This window comes from Heloderma suspectum, chromosome 17 (assembly GCF_057233095.1).
Source record: "Heloderma suspectum isolate Gila_16-S chromosome 17, 16-S_ref, whole genome shotgun sequence".
NCBI lineage: Eukaryota > Metazoa > Chordata > Lepidosauria > Squamata > Helodermatidae > Heloderma > Heloderma suspectum.
This window is the reverse complement of record NC_139474.1, coordinates 3,997,098-4,017,285: the sequence shown is the minus strand read 5'-3', so window position 1 is coordinate 4,017,285 and position 20,188 is coordinate 3,997,098. Positions and strand designations below refer to the sequence as shown.

The 20,188-nt window shown below is 43.9% G+C and overlaps 1 protein-coding gene across 1 annotated transcript in view; it reads right to left on the bottom strand.

The window, feature by feature from the left end:
- Positions 1-1,035: 1,035 nt before the first annotated feature.
- AHNAK (AHNAK nucleoprotein) overlaps positions 1,036-20,188 on the bottom strand; it is a 71,382-nt gene continuing 52,229 nt past the window's right edge. Inside the window, exon 5 of the mRNA XM_084824816.1 lies at positions 1,036-19,497. Within this exon, the coding sequence (XP_084680942.1) occupies positions 2,344-19,497 (17,154 nt within the window). The 3' untranslated portion in view covers positions 1,036-2,343. The remainder of the gene's footprint in view (positions 19,498-20,188) is intronic.

Below are 20,188 nucleotides of genomic sequence, written 5' to 3'. Positions count from 1 at the left end.
TTTCTTGAAACTGTCTCAGGCGATTCCCTAATCTGCCAAGGTTGTGGAAGGTTTCCTTAATACATATGTGCTAGATGTTTTCTCTTTTAAGAGGTTCACGTTAGAACAACAACTGGAGATGTCAAATAAGGGAAGTTAATTGTAACCCTTTTACATAATGCTCTTAAGCGATTGCCTAGAACATAAGATAAACCCTGCTGGATCTGAACACAGTGGGACTTAGGTCTGAGTAAACATGCATAGGATCACACAGGATACAAAACCGGATCAGTAAATTTTGGAGGGGCTGTGACTCAGTGGCAGAACAGGTCCGAGATTTAATCCCTCATCGCCAGGTAGCAGGTAAGGGGAAGGCACTGTTCAAAGTATCTAATGTCCATGAGGCGCTTTTACACTACAAACATTTGCCGATTCAAAATTTACATCTCACTTAAATATATTTTTAAAAAACACTGTTGTGGTGTTTAGTGTTTTTCACTTTGGGGGGCTTTAGTTCTCATGAGACAACCAACCTTTTTAAATTTGTATCCATCAGGTACCAACCCGGTATTCCTGGGAAGTTCACAAGCAAGATTGAAAGTAATGGTTGTATGTTTAGATAGACAGCTTCTGACCATGGAAGATCCATTTCACAAACTTGCTTAGGGCACAATTCTATGCAAGTTTAGACAGAAAAACGACCTACCACTCCCAGCATTCCCCAGTAGTGGCTGGGGCATGCTGGGAGTTGTAGGGCTTTTTTTTCCTATATAAACAGCCATGGAGAATCCCCTAATCTCCTTTAAAAGCTATATAAACCAGTGGTCATCGACATGCTGGCTGGGGAATGCTGGGAGTTGTAGTATTTTTTTTCCCTGTCTAAACATGCATAAGATTGCACCCCTAATCTCCTTTTAAGGCCATATAAACCAGTGGTCATCAACATACAAAGTAGTGAATTTCATAAGGAAGTGTCCCATGAAAATCTGGAGGAAATTATTCTTGCTGCTGTAAAAGAAGAGGTGACCTGTAAGTAGAGAAATAAAAGGCCCAGGGTTCAAAAGGTTAATAAACAGTTTATTTGCATTTTACAAGATCAGTCTCCATACATTCTCAATTAATTTGCCATTAAAGTGCTGACAGAGTTTTCCTTTTATTGTTTTGTTTTGTTTAAAATCAAGATACATTTGTTAACAGTAACAAAAAAGATAACAAATAGCATCTGTGGGGTGGGAAGGAATAAAGTAGCTGTCAAAAAATGTTTGCTCCGCAACTAAGAGAACTTCTGTCTTATTATACAAAAAATAACAAATATACAGAGACAACTAAGATGATGTCAGAATGTACACATAGTTACGTTTCCAATTAATTTATTTTAGAATTAACCAAACAAAACTTAAATAAAACCATAGATGCTTTATTACATATGTATTTTTTCTGTCCCTTACCAGGTTAATAAGAACTTTGGCTTTTTTTTTTTTTTTTTTTTGCAGTAACATAAGACGTTTTGTGAAATACCAAATTTGACACATCTCAGTTGCATCTATATATTTTTACAGTGTTTTTTCTTTTTAATAGATCCACTTTTAAAATGATTTTTTTAACCCCCTAGCAGATAAAAGCAAAAAAAGTAGTTAAAATGGACACATTTCCATAGATCGACACTGAAGATACTCAGCAAATTGAAAATTATATATATTTATATATATTTAAAAGCTTGCTTAAGTAAACGTAAAGCTCTCAGCGTACAAAGCGCAAACCCTAAGCCTGAACACAAGATAGAACTTTCAAAATACGTCCGAGGAACTGTACACCCATCTTCCATATGGCACAGCTTTAAATATCACATAAAATCCAGGCTCTGTCTTTAACTGGTAGTCAATAAAAGTGCCCCTCACTCAGCAATAGCCCTGGCACAAGTTATACTGATTAATTCAAACTGATACAGCTGATTTACCAAGCAGCGTGCTTTTTTGGGTATATATTGCTGCTTTTAATTTTGTTTTAATTTGACACAACTTGCAGTTCTTATAGGTGCAGTGCATTGTGGGAAGCAGGACGGTGCATTCTGGGATATTAGTAAGGCCTTCACTGCCACATCACTGCTTGAGGACTTAACCAAAAGAGCAGCTGTATCAGTTTCTGTCAGATATATATCTATATCTATAGAGGATAGAAACATGTCAGGGGACACCTGCCTGATCACAGTAAAACATTAGTCATTTTTCCGTTAAGGCCTACCATTTCACGGGGCTTCACCTGTTTTATTGCTGAGTATTTCAAGCTAGGAAATTTATATACACACACAGAGAGGTGGGGAGAGAGATATATACAGGGACAGTATGTACATGAGAATTTTCCATGTTACTCTTTCTTCTTTGCCACAGTCAACTCTACTGCCGGCATTCGGAAACCAGGTTTCGTCCCGCTGTCATTACTCGAAGAGGAAGACAGACGAGACTTCTTAGACGCTAGTGAGGCCCCGCTCCCCTGCATCTTTCCTGCCTCATCATCACTCCCTGTTACCTCATAAGAACCTTTAGTTTTCGACCCTATCCCTCCAAAGGTACCAAATTTCAGTTTGGCATGCTTGCCTTTGTCTCCCTCATGCTCCAGCGTGCCGGTCGGCGTTGAGTGTGACGAGTGCTCGTCACTGAAGGATGATGACCGGTGTCGTGACTTTTTAGTCTTAAAGAAGGAGAACTTCCCTTTGGGAGAAGCAGACCCTTCGCCTACTTCCAGATCACCCTCCAAGGAACCCAGACTTGCCTTTAACTCTCCTTCACATCCTGAAACAGATGCTGAGACCTCTGGGGACCCAACAGTGCCTTTGGCCTTAGGTTTCGAGAAAGCAAACTTTGGCATTTTAATTTTAGATTTCTTAAGCTTAATGTCTGGCTCTTCCAGTTCAACATTCACTGCCCCAGCATGGAGGCTTGCTTCTGGTGCCTGAGGAAACTCAACATCAACTCCAACTTCCCTTCCTGTGAGCTCCTGCCCTGAAACCACAAATTTTGGTATTTTCATCTTAGGGAACGATACCTTCCCAGATGGGCTTTCTAAATGGCCTTGTGGAGCATCCACCCCAATGGAAGAACCTTTGAGCTCTAATTTGTGTCCTTTGAGATCACCCCCTGCCTTTGGTCCAGAAAACTGAAGGCCTCCTGCCCCTTGGATGCCAACATTTAGTGCTGGAGTTTTGACATCCCTAGAAATATCGAGATCTCCTTTGACCTTAGGCCCTTTCAGACTGATGTCGAAGTCTGGTCCAGAAACTTTGGGAGCTGACACGTTGAGTGAAGGTCCTCTCAAGCTAACATCAGGAGCACCAGTGTCTAAGCCCATGCCAGACATTTTCACGCCTGGAAGTCCCATTCTGATTTGTTGACCTTTCAGTTCACCAGCAATATGAGCATCACCCTTCAAACTTGGTCCTTTCACATTCAAGTCAAAGTCTGGGGCAGAAATGTTAGGCCCTCTGAAATCTACTTCAGGTCCTTTGATCTGTGGTCCTGAAATATTCACTCCTTCATCATGAGAGCTGGAGATGCCAAACTGGGGAATCTTCATGCAAGGAAGTTTAATTCCACCTCCAGAACCTTCCAAGTTAACGTTGGGTGCCTCGACAGCAACCTTTGGAGATGTAATGCCATAGGACATGCCAAGATCTCCTTTAATCTGTGGTCCTGAATAATTCACTCCTTCACCATGAGGGCTGGAGATGCCAAACTGGGGAATCTTCATGCAAGGAAGTTTAATTTCACCTCCAGAACCTTCCAAGTTAACATTGGGTGCCTCAACAGCCACCTTGGGAGATGTAATGCCACTGGAAATGCCGAGATCTCCTTTGATCTTTGGTCCTTTCAGATTCACATCAAATTCAGGTGCAGAAATGCCTCCTCCAGAGGACATTTTCACTGTCGGCCCTTTCACGTCTAGGTCTGGAGCACTCACGTTGACATCTAGACCTGGGGACTTTGGCATTTTAAGTTTCCCTTCAAAACTACTCATGTCAACATCCGGTGTGCCAAATCCAATCTTTGGACCTTTACCATCACCAGAAAGACCCAAGTCTCCTCCTAATTTTGGTCCTTTCAAGCTTACGTCCACTGCGGGAACACTCACGCCTCCTCCAATACTTGGGCCAGAAACATCGATATCTGCAGATGGCAATTGTCCTTGAAGGTCTACCTCAGGCCCCTCCAGTTTCATGCCTGGCTTCCCAATTTTTGGCAAGCTGAATTTGGGGAATTTTACTTTCCCTTCTGGGCCTTGCAGTCCTCCTTTGGGAAGCTCGACATCACCTTTTAGCTTTGGCCCTTTCAAGTTAATGTCAAGATCAGGGGCTGAAATGGAAGGAGCAGAAATATCCACAGAGGGCAGGTTCACCGAGGGACCTTTCAGGCTGATGTCAGGAGCGCTCACGTTTGCATCAGTACTAGGCATCTTAAGATCTCCTTCCAATTTGGGACCAGCCAGATCAACATTTCCACTTGAGAGTTTGAACTCTGGTTTCTTAAGACTGATGTCAGGACCTCCAATGTTAACGTCAGGGAGACTGGTGCTTCCACCGGGAACAGTCATGTCAAGACCTGGTGCTTTTAGGTTTGGTGCTGAAACGTCTATGCCTGGCGCTTTGATTTCTCCTTCCACTTTGGGCAAAGAAGCATCAGCCTTGAACTTGGGCGATTTTATATCAAACTCAACATCAGGAAAGGAGATTTTCCCAAACACAGGTTTCTTTCCCTTGGGCGACTTGATGTTAACGTCTCCTTTCAGGGTTGCTTCGGGGATGGAGAGGCTTCCTTCTAAATCCGGTGCTTTCACATTTGCATCCATCTCTCCACTCACATCAAAGCCACCCTTCTTGCCTTTAATTTTAGGTCCGCTCATGTGGAGTTTGGGCATTTTAAACTTGCTTTTCTTTCCTTTACCAGAAATGGCAATGTCAGGTGACTCAATATTCAGTTCGCCTTCTGGAAGAGAAACATCCAGGGTGGGAGATTTTACATCGGCCTTAGGGCTTTTTGCTCCAAACCCAAATTTTGGCATCTTAAACTTGGGAAGTTTAACATTGCCCTCTGGCCCTTCAATATTCACATCTGGACACTCCAAGTCAATCTCTGGACCTTTTAAGTTGCCTTCAATCTTGGGAACAGAGACATCAACATCGCCTTTCATTTTGTGTCCTTTCAGATTTAAGTCAATCTCTGGTATGGAGATTTGAGGTGTCTTGAAATGCATTTCTGGCATCTTGACCTTGGAGCCTTTCAGTTTTCCTTCTGGCCCTTCAAAGTCTAAGCTGGGTGCTTCAACGCTGACCGTGGGACCTGATAATTCTAATTCTCCTTTGGGTAGATTTACATCTACATTAGGTCCTTCTCCTTTGAATCCAGGCATACCAAACTTGGGTAGCTTCATCTTGGGGAATTTCACTTTTCCATCTGGACCATGAATATCAACATCAGGCACATCAATGTCTAGTTTAGGGCCTTTGATGTCAATTTCAGGGCCTTTCAAATCCCCTTCAAGTTTTGGCCTAGAAATGTTCAGGTCACCTTTCATCTGAGGTCCTTTCAGATTGAGATCTACATCAGGCATGGATATTTTGGGTGCTTTGATGTGCATTTCAGGCATCTTAAATTTAGGGCCTTTCCACTTTCCTTCTGGGCCTTCAAGTTCAACATCAGGAACGTTGACATCTAGTTTTGGTCCTTTGATATCTATGTCCGGGCCCTTCAGATCACCTTCCAACTTTGGTACAGACACATCCGTGTCACCCTTCACCTTGGGACCTTTCAGGTTCAAGTCAAAATCTGGCATGGAAATTTTGGGGGTTTTAAAATGCATTTCAGGCATCTTAAACTTGGGACCTTTAAGTTTTCCTTCAGGACATTCCAACTCAACATCAGGTACTGCAACATCCAAGTTGGGGCCTGTTATATCAACACTTGGTCCCTTGAAATCACCACCTATCTTAGGGACAGATACATCCACATCCACATCTCCTTTAACTTTCGGGCCCTTCAAGTTGAAGTCAACATCAGGCATAGAGATTTTCGGACCTTTGATGTTCATTTCAGGCATTTTAAATTTGGGTCCTTTCAGTTTTCCATCCGGTCCCTCAATATCAATGTCAGGAGCATCAATCTGAGGACCTCTGATGTCTATTTCGGGACCTCGTAGATCCCCTTCCATCTTTGGGATGGAAACATCCACATCGCCTTTAACTTTTGGACCTTTCAGATTCAGGCTCATATCTGGCATGGAGATTTTAGGTGATTTAAAATGCATGTCCGGCATTTTAAATTTAGGGCCTTTCCACTTTCCTTCCGGACCTTCGAGTTCAACATCAGGAACGTCAACATCTAGTTTCGGTCCTTTGATATCAATGTCAGGACCCTTCAGATCACCTTCCAACTTCGGCACAGAAACATCCACATCCCCCTTCACTTTGGGACCTTTCAAATTCAAGTCAAAATCTGGCATGGAAATCTTGGGGGTTTTAAAATGCATATCAGGCATCTTAAACTTAGGGCCTTTCCATTTTCCGTCTGGGCCTTCAATCTCAACATCAGGTGCTTCAATGTCCAATTTGGGACCCTTGATATCAATACCTGGGCCTTTCAGGCCACCTTCCAGCTGAGGAACTGAAAGGTCAACATCACCCTTCAGTTTAGGGCCCTTCAGATTCAAATCAATGTCTGGCATGGAGATTTTGGGAGCTTTCATGTGCATGTCAGGCATCTTAAACTTGGGTCCTTTCAGTTTTCCTTCTGGGCCTTCAACATCCAAGCTTGGTGCAGCAATGTCTACTTTGGGAAGAGAAACATCAAGGTCTGCTTTGGGGAGACTTACGTCCACATCTGGGCCTTCCCCTTTGAAGCTGGGCATTCCAAACTTGGGCATCTTGAACTTTGGCATTTTAAGTCTCCCTTCTGGCCCATGAAGGTCAACATCTGGGGCATCGATATCTAGTTTGGGACCTTTGATGTTGATGTCGGGTCCTTTTAAATCACCTTCCAGCCCGGGTGCTGACACATCCAGATCTCCTTTCATTTTGGGGCCCTTGAGATTGAAATCTATATCAGGCATAGAGATTTTAGGTGCTTTGATGTTCATTTCAGGCATTTTAAATTTAGGGCCTTTCCACTTTCCTTCTGGACCTTCAAGTTCAACATCAGGAACATCTACATCTAGTTTTGGTCCTTTGATATCAATGTCAGGACCCTTCAGATCACCTTCCAGCTTTGGCACAGAAACATCCACATCCCCCTTCACTTTGGGACCTTTCAAATTCAAGTCAAAATCTGGCATGGAGATTTTGGGTGCCTTGAAATGCATATCAGGCATCTTAAACTTAGGGCCTTTCCACTTTCCATCAGGGCCTTCAATCTCAACATCAGGTGCATCAATGTCCAATTTGGGACCCTTGATATCTACATCTGGGCCTTTCAGGTCACCTTCCAGCTTGGGAATGGAAAGGTCAACATCACCCTTCAATTTAGGGCCCTTCAGATTCAAATCAATGTCTGGCATGGAGATTTTGGGAGCCTTCATGTGCATGTCAGGCATCTTAAACTTGGGCCCTTTCAGTTTTCCTTCTGGGCCTTCTATGTCCAAGCTTGGTGCAGCAATGTCTACTTTGGGAAGAGAAACGTCAAGGTCTGCTTTGGGGAGGCTTACGTCCACATCTGGGCCTTCCCCTTTGAGGCTGGGCATTCCAAACTTGGGCATCTTGAACTTTGGCATTTTTAGTCTCCCTTCTGGCCCATGAAGGTCAACATCTGGGGCATCAATATCCAGTTTTGGACCTTTGATGTCAATATCAGGCCCTTTCAAATCACCTTCTAATCCTGGTGCCGAAACATCCAGATCTCCTTTAATTTTGGGGCCTTTGAGGTTGAAATCCACATCAGGCATAGAGATTTTAGGTGCTTTAAAGTGCATGTCTGGCATCTTAAATTTAGGGCCTTTCCACTTCCCTTCTGGACCTTCAAGTTCAACATCAGGAACATCTACATCTAGTTTCGGTCCTTTGATATCAATGTCAGGGCCCTTCAGATCACCTTCCAGCTTCGGCACAGAAACATCCACATCCCCCTTCAGTTTGGGACCTTTCAAATTCAAGTCAAAATCTGGCATGGAGATTTTGGGTGCCTTGAAATGCATATCAGGCATCTTAAACTTAGGGCCTTTCCACTTTCCATCAGGGCCTTCAATCTCAACATCAGGTGCATCAATGTCCAATTTCGGACCCTTAATATCCACATCTGGGCCTTTCAGGTCACCTTCAAGCTTGGGAACTGAAACGTCAACATCACCCTTCAGTTTAGGGCCCTTCAGATTCAAATCAATGTCCGGCATGGAGATTTTGGGAGCCTTCATATGCATGTCAGGCATTTTAAATTTAGGCCCTTTCAGTTTTCCTTCCGGGCCTTCTATGTCCAAGCTTGGTGCTTCAATGTCTACTTTGGGAAGAGAAACATCAAGGTCTGCTTTGGGGAGGCTTACATCCACATCTGGGCCTTCCCCTTTGAAGCTGGGCATTCCAAACTTGGGCATCTTGAACTTTGGCATTTTTAGTCTCCCTTCTGGCCCATGAAGATCAACATCTGGGGCATCAATATCCAGTTTGGGACCTTTGATGTCTATGTCGGGTCCTTTTAAATCACCTTCCAGCCCTGGTGCTGACACATCCAGATCTCCTTTTAGTTTGGGGCCTTTGAGGTTGAAATCTACATCAGGCATAGAGATTTTAGGTGCTTTAATATTCATTTCAGGCATCTTAAATTTCGGGCCTTTCCACTTTCCTTCTGGACCTTCGAGTTCAACATCAGGAACATCTACATCTAGTTTTGGTCCTTTGATATCAATGTTGGGACCCTTCAGATCACCTTCTAACTTTGGTATAGACATATCCACGTCTCCTTTCAGTTTGGGGCCTTTCAGATTTAAATCAAAATCTGGCATGGAGATTTTGGGGGCTTTAAAATGCATATCAGGCATCTTAAACTTGGGCCCTTTCAGTTTTCCATCAGGCCCTTCTATGTCAACATCAGGGACATCAACATCCAATTTGGGAGCTTTGATATCAACGTCCATACCTTTCAAATCACCTTCCAGTTTTGGCATTGAAACATCCACATCCCCTTTCACTTTGGGGCCTTTTAGGTTCAAATCAAAATCTGGCATGGAGATTTTTGGGGTTTTAAAATGCATGTCAGGCATCTTAAATTTGGGACCTTTCAGTTTTCCTTCTGGGCCTTCAATCTCAACATCAGGAAGATCAACATCTAATTTTGGACTCTTGATATCAACATCTGGACCTTTCAGGTCACCTTCCAGCTTTGGAACTGAAACATCAAAGTCTCCTTTCAGTTTAGGACCCTTTAAATTCAAATCTATGTCTGGCATTGAAATCTTGGGAACATTGAAATGCATTTCAGGCATCTTAAATTTGGGGCCTTTGAGCTTGCCCTCTGGGCCTTCTATTTCCATGTCAGGGGTTTCAATGTCCATTTTGGGGCCTGATACATCAATGTCTGCTTTGGGGAGGTTCAGATCCACCTCAGGCCCCTCCGCTTTGATTCCTGGCATTCCAAATTTGGGCATTTTAAATTTAGGCATCTTGAGTTTGCCCTCCGGTCCATGGAGATCAACATCTGGTGCATCAATGTCTAACTTGGGGCCTTTGATGTCAATGTCAGGCCCTTTCAAATCCCCTTCCAGGCTTGGGGCAGAAAGATCCAGGTCACCTTTCAATTTAGGCCCTTTCAAATTTAATTCCACATCAGGCATTGAAACTTTAGGTGATGAAATGTTCAAGGAGGGCATTTTAAATTTAGGACCTTTTGCTTTTCCCTGGATGTCAACATCTGGTCCTTGAACATCAACTTTGGGTCCTGATATATCAACATCTGGTTTCTTAAGCTTCACATCAACTTCTGGGGTATGACCTTTGGAGCCAGAAAAATTGAACTTCGGAAGCTTAAATCTTGATTTCTTTGGCTTTGCTTCAATATCTGCTTTTGGCATCTCCAGGTCAATGTCAGGTCCTTTCAATTCAACATTTGGACCTTTAATGTCACCTTCTAGATCTCCCTTTAATTTTGGACCTTTCAAGTTCAAGTCAATGTCTGGCATTGAGATTTTCGGAACATTAAAATGCATTTCAGGCTTCTTAAACTTAGGGCCCTTTAATTTTCCTTCAGGCCCTTCAATTTCAAAATCAGGCATTTCAATATCTAGTTTAGGGCCAGATATATCCATTTCTCCCTTGGGTAAATTCACATCCACTGACGGGCCTTCTCCTTTAAAACCAGGCATTCCGAACTTGGGCATTTTAAATTTGGGCAGTTTGAGCTTGGCCTCTGGACCATGAAGGTCAACATCTGGTGTGTCAATGTCCAACTTGGGGCCTTTGATGTCAAAGTCAGGCCCTTTCAATTCACCTTCAACCTTTGGTAGTGAAACATCCATATCTCCTTTCAGTTTTGGACTCTTCAAATTTAAGTCAACATTTGGCGTGGAGATCTTGGATGTCTTGATGTGCATTTCTGGCATCTTAAACTTGGGGCCTTTAATTTTGCCTTCTGGACTTTCAATGTCTAATTCAGAACCTTCGATGTTCACCTTTGGAGCAGATATGTCAATGTCTCCCTTTGGGATAGTTACATCCAGTTCAGGGGCTTCTCCTTTGAAACCAGGCATTCCGAACTTGGGCATTTTAAACTTGGGCAGTTTGAGCTTCCCCTCTGGACCATGCAAGTCAACATCTGGTGTCTCAATGTCCAATTTGGGGCCTTTGATTTCAATGTCAGGGCCTTCTGCCTTTGGTAGTGAAACATCCATATCTCCTTTCCACTGGGGGCCTTTCAGGTTGAAATCAACATCTGGCATTGAAATCTTGGGGGCTTTAATGTTCATTTCAGGCATCTTAAATTTAGGGCCTTTCCACTTTCCTTCCGGACCTTCAAGTTCAACATCAGGAACGTCTACATCTAATTTCGGTCCTTTGATATCAATGTCAGGGCCCTTCAGATCACCTTCCAGCTTCGGCACAGAAACATCCATATCCCCCTTCACTTTGGGACCTTTCAAATTCAAGTCAAAATCTGGCATGGAGATTTTGGGTGCCTTGAAATGCATATCAGGCATCTTAAATTTAGGGCCTTTCCACTTTCCTTCCGGACCTTCAAGTTCAACATCAGGAACGTCTACATCTAATTTCGGTCCTTTGATATCAATGTCAGGGCCCTTCAGATCACCTTCCAGCTTCGGCACAGAAACATCCACATCCCCCTTCACTTTGGGACCTTTCAAATTCAAGTCAAAATCTGGCATGGAGATTTTGGGTGCCTTGAAATGCATATCAGGCATCTTAAATTTAGGGCCTTTCCACTTTCCGTCAGGGCCTTCAATTTCAACATCAGGTGCTTCAATGTCCAATTTGGGACCCTTAATATCAACATCTGGGCCTTTCAGGTCACCTTCCAGCTTGGGAATGGAAAGGTCAACATCACCCTTCAGTTTAGGGCCCTTCAGATTCAAATCAATGTCGGGCATGGAGATTTTGGGAGCCTTAATATGCATTTCAGGCATCTTAAATTTCGGACCTTTAACCTTTCCCTCTGGACCCTCTATATTTACGTCAGGAGCATCAATGTCTAACTTAGGGCCTTTAATATCAAGATCTGGTCCTTTGAGATCTCCCTCTAATTTTGGCAAAGAAAGATCAACATCCCCTTTCAGTTTAGGACCCTTCAAGTTCAGGTCAAAATCTGGCATTGAGATTTTGGGTGCCTTTATGTTCATTTCAGGCATTTTAAATTTGGGACTCTTCCATTTTCCATCAGGGCCTTCAATCTCAACATCAGGAACGTCAACATCCAGTTTTGGACCCTTGATATCAACATCTGGGCCTTTCAAGTCTCCCTCCAGTTTTGGTACAGAAACATCAGCATCCCCTTTAATTTTAGGCCCTCTCCAGTTCAAGTCAATGTCTGGCATAGAGATTTTAGGAACATTAAAATGCATTTCAGGCATCTTAAATTTGGGCCCTTTAAGTTTTCCCTCAGGTCCTTCTAGATCAACATCAGGAATGTCAACACCAACTTTGGGGCCCTTGATATCAATATCAGGACCTTTCAAATCACCTTCCAGCTTCGGCACAGAAATGTCCACATCCCCCTTCACTTTGGGACCTTTCAAATTCAAGTCAAAATCTGGCATGGAGATTTTGGGTGCCTTGAAATGCATATCAGGCATCTTAAACTTAGGGCCTTTCCACTTTCCATCAGGGCCTTCAATCTCAACATCAGGTGCATCAATGTCCAATTTGGGACCCTTGAAATCTACATCTGGGCCTTTCAGGTCACCTTCCAGCTTAGGAACCGAAACGTCAACATCACCCTTCAGTTTCGGGCCCTTCAGATTCAAATCAATGTCTGGCATGGAGATTTTGGGAGCCTTAATATGCATTTCAGGCATCTTAAATTTCGGACCTTTAACCTTTCCCTCTGGACCCTCAATATTTATGTCAGGCGCATCAATGTCTAATTTGGGGCCTTTAATATCGACATCTGGTCCTTTCAAGTCTCCCTCTAACTTTGGCAAAGAAAGATCAACATCCCCTTTCAGTTTAGGACCCTTCAAGTTCAGGTCAAAATCTGGCATTGAGATTTCGGGTGCTTTGACATCTGGCATGGAGATCTTTGGAGCCTTGATGTGCATGTCAGGCATCTTAAACCTGGGCCCTTTCAGTTTTCCTTCTGGGCCTTCAATGTCTAAACTTGGTGCTTCAACATCAACTTTCGGAATGGAAATGTCAAGGTCTGCTTTGGGAAGGCTTACATCCATGTCTGGGCCTTCCCCTTTGAATCCAGGCATTCCAAACTTGGGCATTTTTAATTTTGGCATCTTCAGTCTACCTTCTGGCCCATGGAGGTCAACATCTGGGACATCAAAATCCAATTTTGGGCCCTTGATGTCAATATCTGGTCCCTTCAAATCACCTTCCAGTTTGGGAATGGAGACATCTACATCACCCTTGATTTTGGGACCTTTTAGGTTTAGATCAATGTCTGGCATGGAGATTTTTGGAGCCTTGATATGCATTTCAGGCATCTTAAACTTTGGACTCTTCCACTTTCCTTCAGGACCTCCAATGTCAACATCAGGGGCATCTATGTCCAGTTTAGGGCCCTTTACATTGAAGTCTGGGCCTTTCAGGTCACCTTCCAGCTTTGGAACTGAAATATCCACATCTCCCTTCAGTTTTGGGCCTTTCATATTCAAATCAACATCTGGCATTGATATCTTTGGAGCTTTGATATGCATCTCAGGCATCTTAAACCTGGGCCCTTTCAGTTTTCCTTCTGGGCCTTCAATGTCTAAACTTGGTGCTTCAACATCAACTTTTGGAAAAGAAACGTCAAGGTCTGCTTTAGGGAGGCTTAAATCCACGTCCGGGCCTTCCCCTTTGAATCCAGGCATTCCAAACTTGGGCATTTTGAATTTTGGCATCTTCAGTCTACCTTCTGGCCCATGGAGGTCAACATCTGGAGCATCAATATCCAATTTCGGGCCCTTGATATCAATATCTGGTCCTTTCAAATCACCTTCCAGTTTCGGGACAGAGACATCTACATCACCCTTGATTTTGGGACCTTTTAAGTTTAGATCAATGTCTGGCATGGAGATTTTTGGAGCCTTGATATGCATTTCAGGCATCTTAAACTTTGGACTCTTCCACTTTCCTTCAGGGCCTCCAATGTCAACATCAGGAGCATCAATATCCAGTTTGGGGCCCTTGATATCAATTTGGGGTCCTCTGAGATTGCCTTCAACATTTGGAACAGTTATATCCATCTCCCCTCTCGTTCCTGGGCCCTTGAGGTGCAAGTCTACATCAGGCATGGAGATCTTGGGTGCTTTGATATTTAGTTTTGGCATCTTAAACTTTGAACCTTTCAGCTTTCCTTCCGGACCTTCAATATCTACATCTGGCACTCCCACATCTACCTTTGGACCTGCAATGTCAACATGTCCTTTTGGCAAGCTCAGATCTACGTCAGGGCCTTCAAGTTTGGGGCCTGAGACACTAAAGTGTGGCATCTTCAATTTGGGCGTTTTCAGTTTCCCTTCAGTTTGAAAACCAGCATCTGGACCACTTAGATCTAATGCAGGGCCCTTGATGTCGATGTTGGGGCCCTTCAGTTCTCCTTCTAGTTTTGGGATGGAAACATCGACATCTCCTTTTAGCTTCAGTCCTTTCAAATTTAAGTCAATATCTGGCATGGAGATTTTGGGTGTTTTGAAATGCATTTCAGGGATTTTAAACTTTGGGCCTTTCAGTTTTCCTTCCGGGCCTTCAGCATCTACAGTCGGCATATCAACATCCAGGTTTGGTCCTGAAACTTTAAGATCTCCCTTGGAAAGGCTCACATCAACATCAGGGCCTTCCCCTTTGAACCCAGGCATCCCAAACTTTGGTAGCTTCATTTTGGGCATCTTTAACTTGGCATCTGGGCCTTCGAGATCAACATCTGGGATATCTACATCAAGTTTTGGACCCTTGATATCAATGCTGGGTCCTTTCAGGTCACCCTCAATCTTTGGAACTGTCACATCCATTTCACCTTTCATTTTGGGGACCTTTAGATCCAGGTCTACATCTGGCATGGAGATTTTAGGAGCTTTAATATTCAGTTTTGGCATCTTGAATTTGGAACCCTTAATTTTTCCTTCAGGACCTTCCAGTTCCACATCAGGGACATCAACATCCAATTTAGGATCTTCAAGGTTGACCTGAGGGCCTTTCAGTTCACCTTCTATCTTTGGCCCAGAAATATCCACATCCCCTTTCAACTTAGGCCCCTTCAGATTCAAATCTACATCTGGCATGGAGATCTTTGGTGCATGGATACTCAGGTCAGGCATCTTAAACTTGGGCCCTTTCAGTTTTCCTTCTGGGCATTCAATGTCTAAACCTGGGGCTTCAATATCTACTTTGGGCACAGAAACATCAACATCTGCCCTTGGAAGGTTTACATCCACTTCTGGGCCTTCTGTTTTGAAGCTGGGCATTCCAAATTTTGGCATTTTGAATTTTGGCATTTTCAGTTTCCCTTCTGGCCCATGAAGGTCAACATCAGGTACGTCAATGTTCATTTGGGGGCCTTTGATATCAACATCAGGGCCTTTCAAGCCTGCTTGTATTTTTGGAATAGAAACGTCCACATCTCCCTTGAGTTTGGGCCCTTTTAGATTTAGATCAATGTCTGGCATGGAGATTTTAGGAGCTTTGATATGCATTTCTGGCATCTTGAATTTGGGACCTTTAATTTTGCCCTCAGGACCTTCAATGTCCAGCTCAGGAGCTTCAATGTCTAGAGTGGGACCTGAAATGTTAATATCTCCCTTAGGCAGGCTGACATCAACATCAGGGGCTTCCCCTTTGAAGCCTGGCATTCCAAATTTGGGCATTTTCATTTTGGGCATCCTCAGTCTTCCTTCAGGACCATGAAGTTCAACATCTGGCACATCAACATCCAGCTTGGGCCCCTTTATATCAATCCCAGGAGCTTTCAAGTCACCTTCTACTTTTGGCACAGAAACATCAAAGTCCCCTTTCACTTTAGGCCCTTTCAGGTTCAAGTCAATGTCCGGAATGGAAATTTTGGGAGTTTTAAAGTGCATTTCAGGCATCTTAAATTTGGAACCTTTAATTTTGCCTTCTGGTCCTTCAAGGTTCAACCCAGGGGCTTCAATGTCTACCTGAGGGCCTGAAATGTCAATGCTGCCCTTTGGAAGACTGACATCCATGCCAGGAACTTCACCTTTCAAGCCAGGCACTCCGAATTTAGGCAATTTCATTTTGGGCATTTTGAGTTCTGGTCCATGAAGTCCAACATCTGGTGTGCCAATGTCCAGTTTGGGGCCCTTGACATCAACAGACGGGCCCTTTAATTCTCCTTCCACTTTTGGAATGGAAACATCCATGTCCCCCTTGATTTGGGGGCCTTTCAAGTTCAGATCAATGTTTGGCATGGATATATGAGGGGTCTTGATATGCATTTCTGGCATCTTGACATGGGGACCTTTCAGTTGTCCTCCAGGGCCTTTGATGTCCAATGTTGGAGCTTCAATATCTAATTTAGGGCCAGAAATGTCTATGCTGCCCTTTGGAAGTCTGACGTCCACATCAGGAACTTCACCTTTCAACCCAGGCACTCCAAATTTAGGCAATTTCATTTTGGGCATTTTGAGTTCTGGTCCATGAAGGTCAACATCTGGTGCACCAATGCCCAATTTGGGGCCCTTGATATCAACAGCTGGGCCCTTTAATTCTCCTTCTACTTTCGGAATGGAAACATCCATGTCCCCCTTGATTTGGGGGCCTTTCAAGTTCAGGTCAATGTCTGGCATGGATATTTGAGGGGTCTTGAAATGCATTTCTGGCATCTCGACATGGGGACCTTTCAGTTGTCCTCCAGGGCCTTTGATGTCCAACGCTGGAGCTTCAATATCTAATTTAGGGCCTGAAATATCAATGCTGCCTTTTGGAAGACTGACGTCCACATCAGGAACTTCACCTTTCAACCCAGGCACTCCAAATTTAGGTAATTTCATTTTGGGCATTTTGAGTTCTGGCCCATGAAGTTCAACATCTGGTGCGCCAATGTCCAATTTGGGGCCCTTGATTTCAACAGCTGGGCCCTTTAATTCTCCTTCCACTTTCGGAATGGAAACATCTATGTCCCCCTTGATTTTGGGGCCTTTCAAGTTCAGGTCAATGTCCGGCATGGATATTTGAGGGGTCTTGACATGCATTTCTGGCATCTTGACATGAGGACCTTTCAGTTGGCCTCCAGGGCCTTTAATACCGATACTGGGTGCAGCTATGTCCACTTTGGGGGCGTTGATATCCACCTGGGGCCCCTTGAGGCCACCTTCTATCTTTGGCACAGAAACATCCACGTCACCCTTTAGCTTTGGCCCCTTCAGGTTCAAGTCCACATCTGGCACTGAGATCTTTGGTGCCTGGATATTTAGTTCAGGCGTCTTGAATTTTGGACCTTTAATTCGGCCCTCTGGTCCTTCAATGTCAAGTCCAGGTGCTACAATGCCTACTTTGGGACCTGAAATATCAACACTGCCCTTCGGAAGATTGACACCCATATCAGGGACCTCAGCTCTGAAGCCTGGCATGCTGAATTTGGGCACTTTTAGTTTAGGCATCTTGAGTTCTGGCCCATGAAGTTCAACATCTGGTGTTGCAATGTCTAATTTGGGGCCCTTGGTGTCAACAGCTGTGCCCTTTAATTCACCTTCCACTTCTGGAATGGAAACATCCATGTCCTCCTTGATTTGGGGGCCTTTCAAGTTCAGGTCAATGTCCGGCATGGATATTTGAGGGGTCTTGATATGCATTTCTGGCATCTTGACATGGGGACCTTTCAGTTGTCCTCCAGGGCCTTTGATGTCCAACGTTGGAGCTTCAATATCTAATTTAGGGCCTGAAATATCAATGCTGCCCTTTGGAAGAGTGACGTCCACATCAGGAACTTCACCTTTCAACCCAGGCACCCCGAATTTAGGTAATTTCATTTTGGGCATTTTGAGTTCTGGCCCATGAAGTTCAACATCTGGTGCGCCAATGTCCAATTTGGGGCCCTTGATATCAACAGCCGGGCCCTTTAATTCTCCTTCCACTTTTGGAATGGAAACATCTATGTCCCCCTTGATTTGGGGGCCTTTCAAGTTCAGGTCAATGTCCGGCATGGATATATGAGGGGTCTTGACATGCATTTCTGGCATCTTGACATGGGGACCTTTCAGTTGGCCTCCGGGGCCTTTAATACCGATACTGGGTGCAGCTATGTCCACTTTGGGGCCTTTTATGTCCACCTGGGGCCCCTTGAGGCCACCTTCTATCTTTGGCACAGAAACATCCACATCACCCTTTAGCTTTGGCCCCTTCAGGTTCAAGTCCACATCTGGCACAGCTATTTTTACTGGTGATGTTTTCAAGGACGGCACTGAGACTTTTGGACCTTTTAAGCTACCCTCAATATCTAGCTTGGGGCCCTTAATATCCACACTGGGCCCTTTCAAGTCACCTTCTGGTTTTGTCCCTGAAAAGGCTCCTTTCACTTTAGGGCCCTTAAGGTTCAAGTCAACATCTGACATAGAGATTTGGGGTATCTGACCAACTATTTCAGGCTTGCCAAACTTGGGTCCTTTCACATGTGCTTCAAGAGCCACAGCTGGGGCATGTATATCCACTTTAGGTCCTGAGATGTCCACTCCCCCTTTGGGAACAGTCACATCCACTGCAGGGCCTGATGCAGAAAATTTTGGAAGTTTCATGTGGGGTATTTTAATTTTTCCTTCACCCCCTTCAAGTCCAATGTCTGGGGCCCCAACATCTACCTTGAGCCCTTTGATATCCACCTTGGGGCCTTCCAATGCTGGAGAGGTAACTTTCACACCACCCTTCAAGTCCAGTCCTTTTAGGCCCACATCAACTTGTGGTTGTGCAATTCCAGGGCCTCCTACTGTACATTTGGGGCCTTTTAGGGATCCTTCCAGGCCTTTGATCGTCACTGATGGAGCAGTTGTATCAAGCTGAGGAACCTCAACATCAGAAACTGGAGACGATATACCAAATTTCGGCATTTTCATGGCAGGAAATGCAATCTTTCCTTTGCTTTCAATGTCAATATCTGGAGCTTTAATGTTGCCTTCAACCCTTGACGCTGGAATATCCACTTTCGGACCTTTCAGTTCACCACTTATTTGGGGCCCTGAAATGCCAACAGAAGGGCCCTTGAAGTGTGGCAGTGACAAATCAGCTTGTAACCCTCCCACACCTCCTTGTATTTTAGGGCCTGAGATACCTCCCGGAACTCCTGCTTTCAAGTCTATGCCAGCAACACCTCCTGTTTTCCCATTTATTTCTGGCCTTGTAACATGGAAACCAGCTTCCCGGCCTTCTGGTTTAAAGTCTGTCTGGGCTCTCAGATCTACACCTGTAACATGAGGTCCGGAGATACGGATATCACTTTTCCCCACCTTAGGCTTTTCCATGTGGATATCAGGAACACCAAACTCCAACTTGCGGGAGGGCGATTCAGCAGTTGGTCCAGAATATGTAACGTCAGGTCTTCCTCTCACCCCAGCATGGGAGTCTCTTATTTGAGTGGTTCTCCCTGACAAATCCATATGTGGGATCTTGATTACAGTTTTCCCAGGTTCTGTTTCAATCTCAGATTTAGAAATGTGGGTGAGTTCATGTTTCGGAATCTTGATTTTAAACTCTGGACTGGTGATGTCAATCTCTTTGGCGCCTTCATGACCTGTGACATCGACAGTATAAGCAGTAACTCTCTTGGTAACTGTAATCGTTCTGCTCTGAGTTCCCGTGTGCTCAACTTCCATACCATCTTCTGATTTAAGGCGAGGCTTAATTTTCGTTGTGTAAATCCGTCTGTACTCTTCATCGTCTCCACTCTAGAACAGAGAGAAATGGGTTGTCAATGTTAAGGCTAGTCTAAACACGAAACACATACCATCTATGCCCATACAGATCGATATCTGTATCTACATCCATCTAGCTGTTTATATCTAAATCTATAAACACACGATGGTTTGAGGCACACGCAAAAAGTGAGCCTATCTATCTATCTATCTATCTATCTATCTATCAGTTATTTGGTACCCCACTCTTCAGTCCCAAGAAGCTCCGAGAACAATAAATGGCATAATTGGCTCTGATTTGTAGTTTGATTCTCTGATTAATTCTGTTGGTGCATGTGTGTGTTTTAACTGTATAGTGTTTTTCGCTGATGTTATGAGCTACCTTGAGGACTCCATACAGAACTAAAGGCAGGATATAAACATTTTAAATAAATAAATAAACAAATACCAATAAAATACAATAAATTAAATCAGTACAGACTTCTCATAAAAACATAGTAAAAAGACTAAAAGTATCTAACTCAGAACTGTCTATTCTGAATGGCAGCTGCTGTCCTGGGCTAAGAAAAAAAAGAGAGAGAAAAAATGTGAAGATATCAGGAACTGAACCTGAGACCTTCTAACACTCATCATGGGTGCTTGATCACGGAGCTTGGCCAAAGAACAGTGATGTGGGGGTCTTTTACACACTCATTCAGGCTGTAATCCTACATACATTCACTAG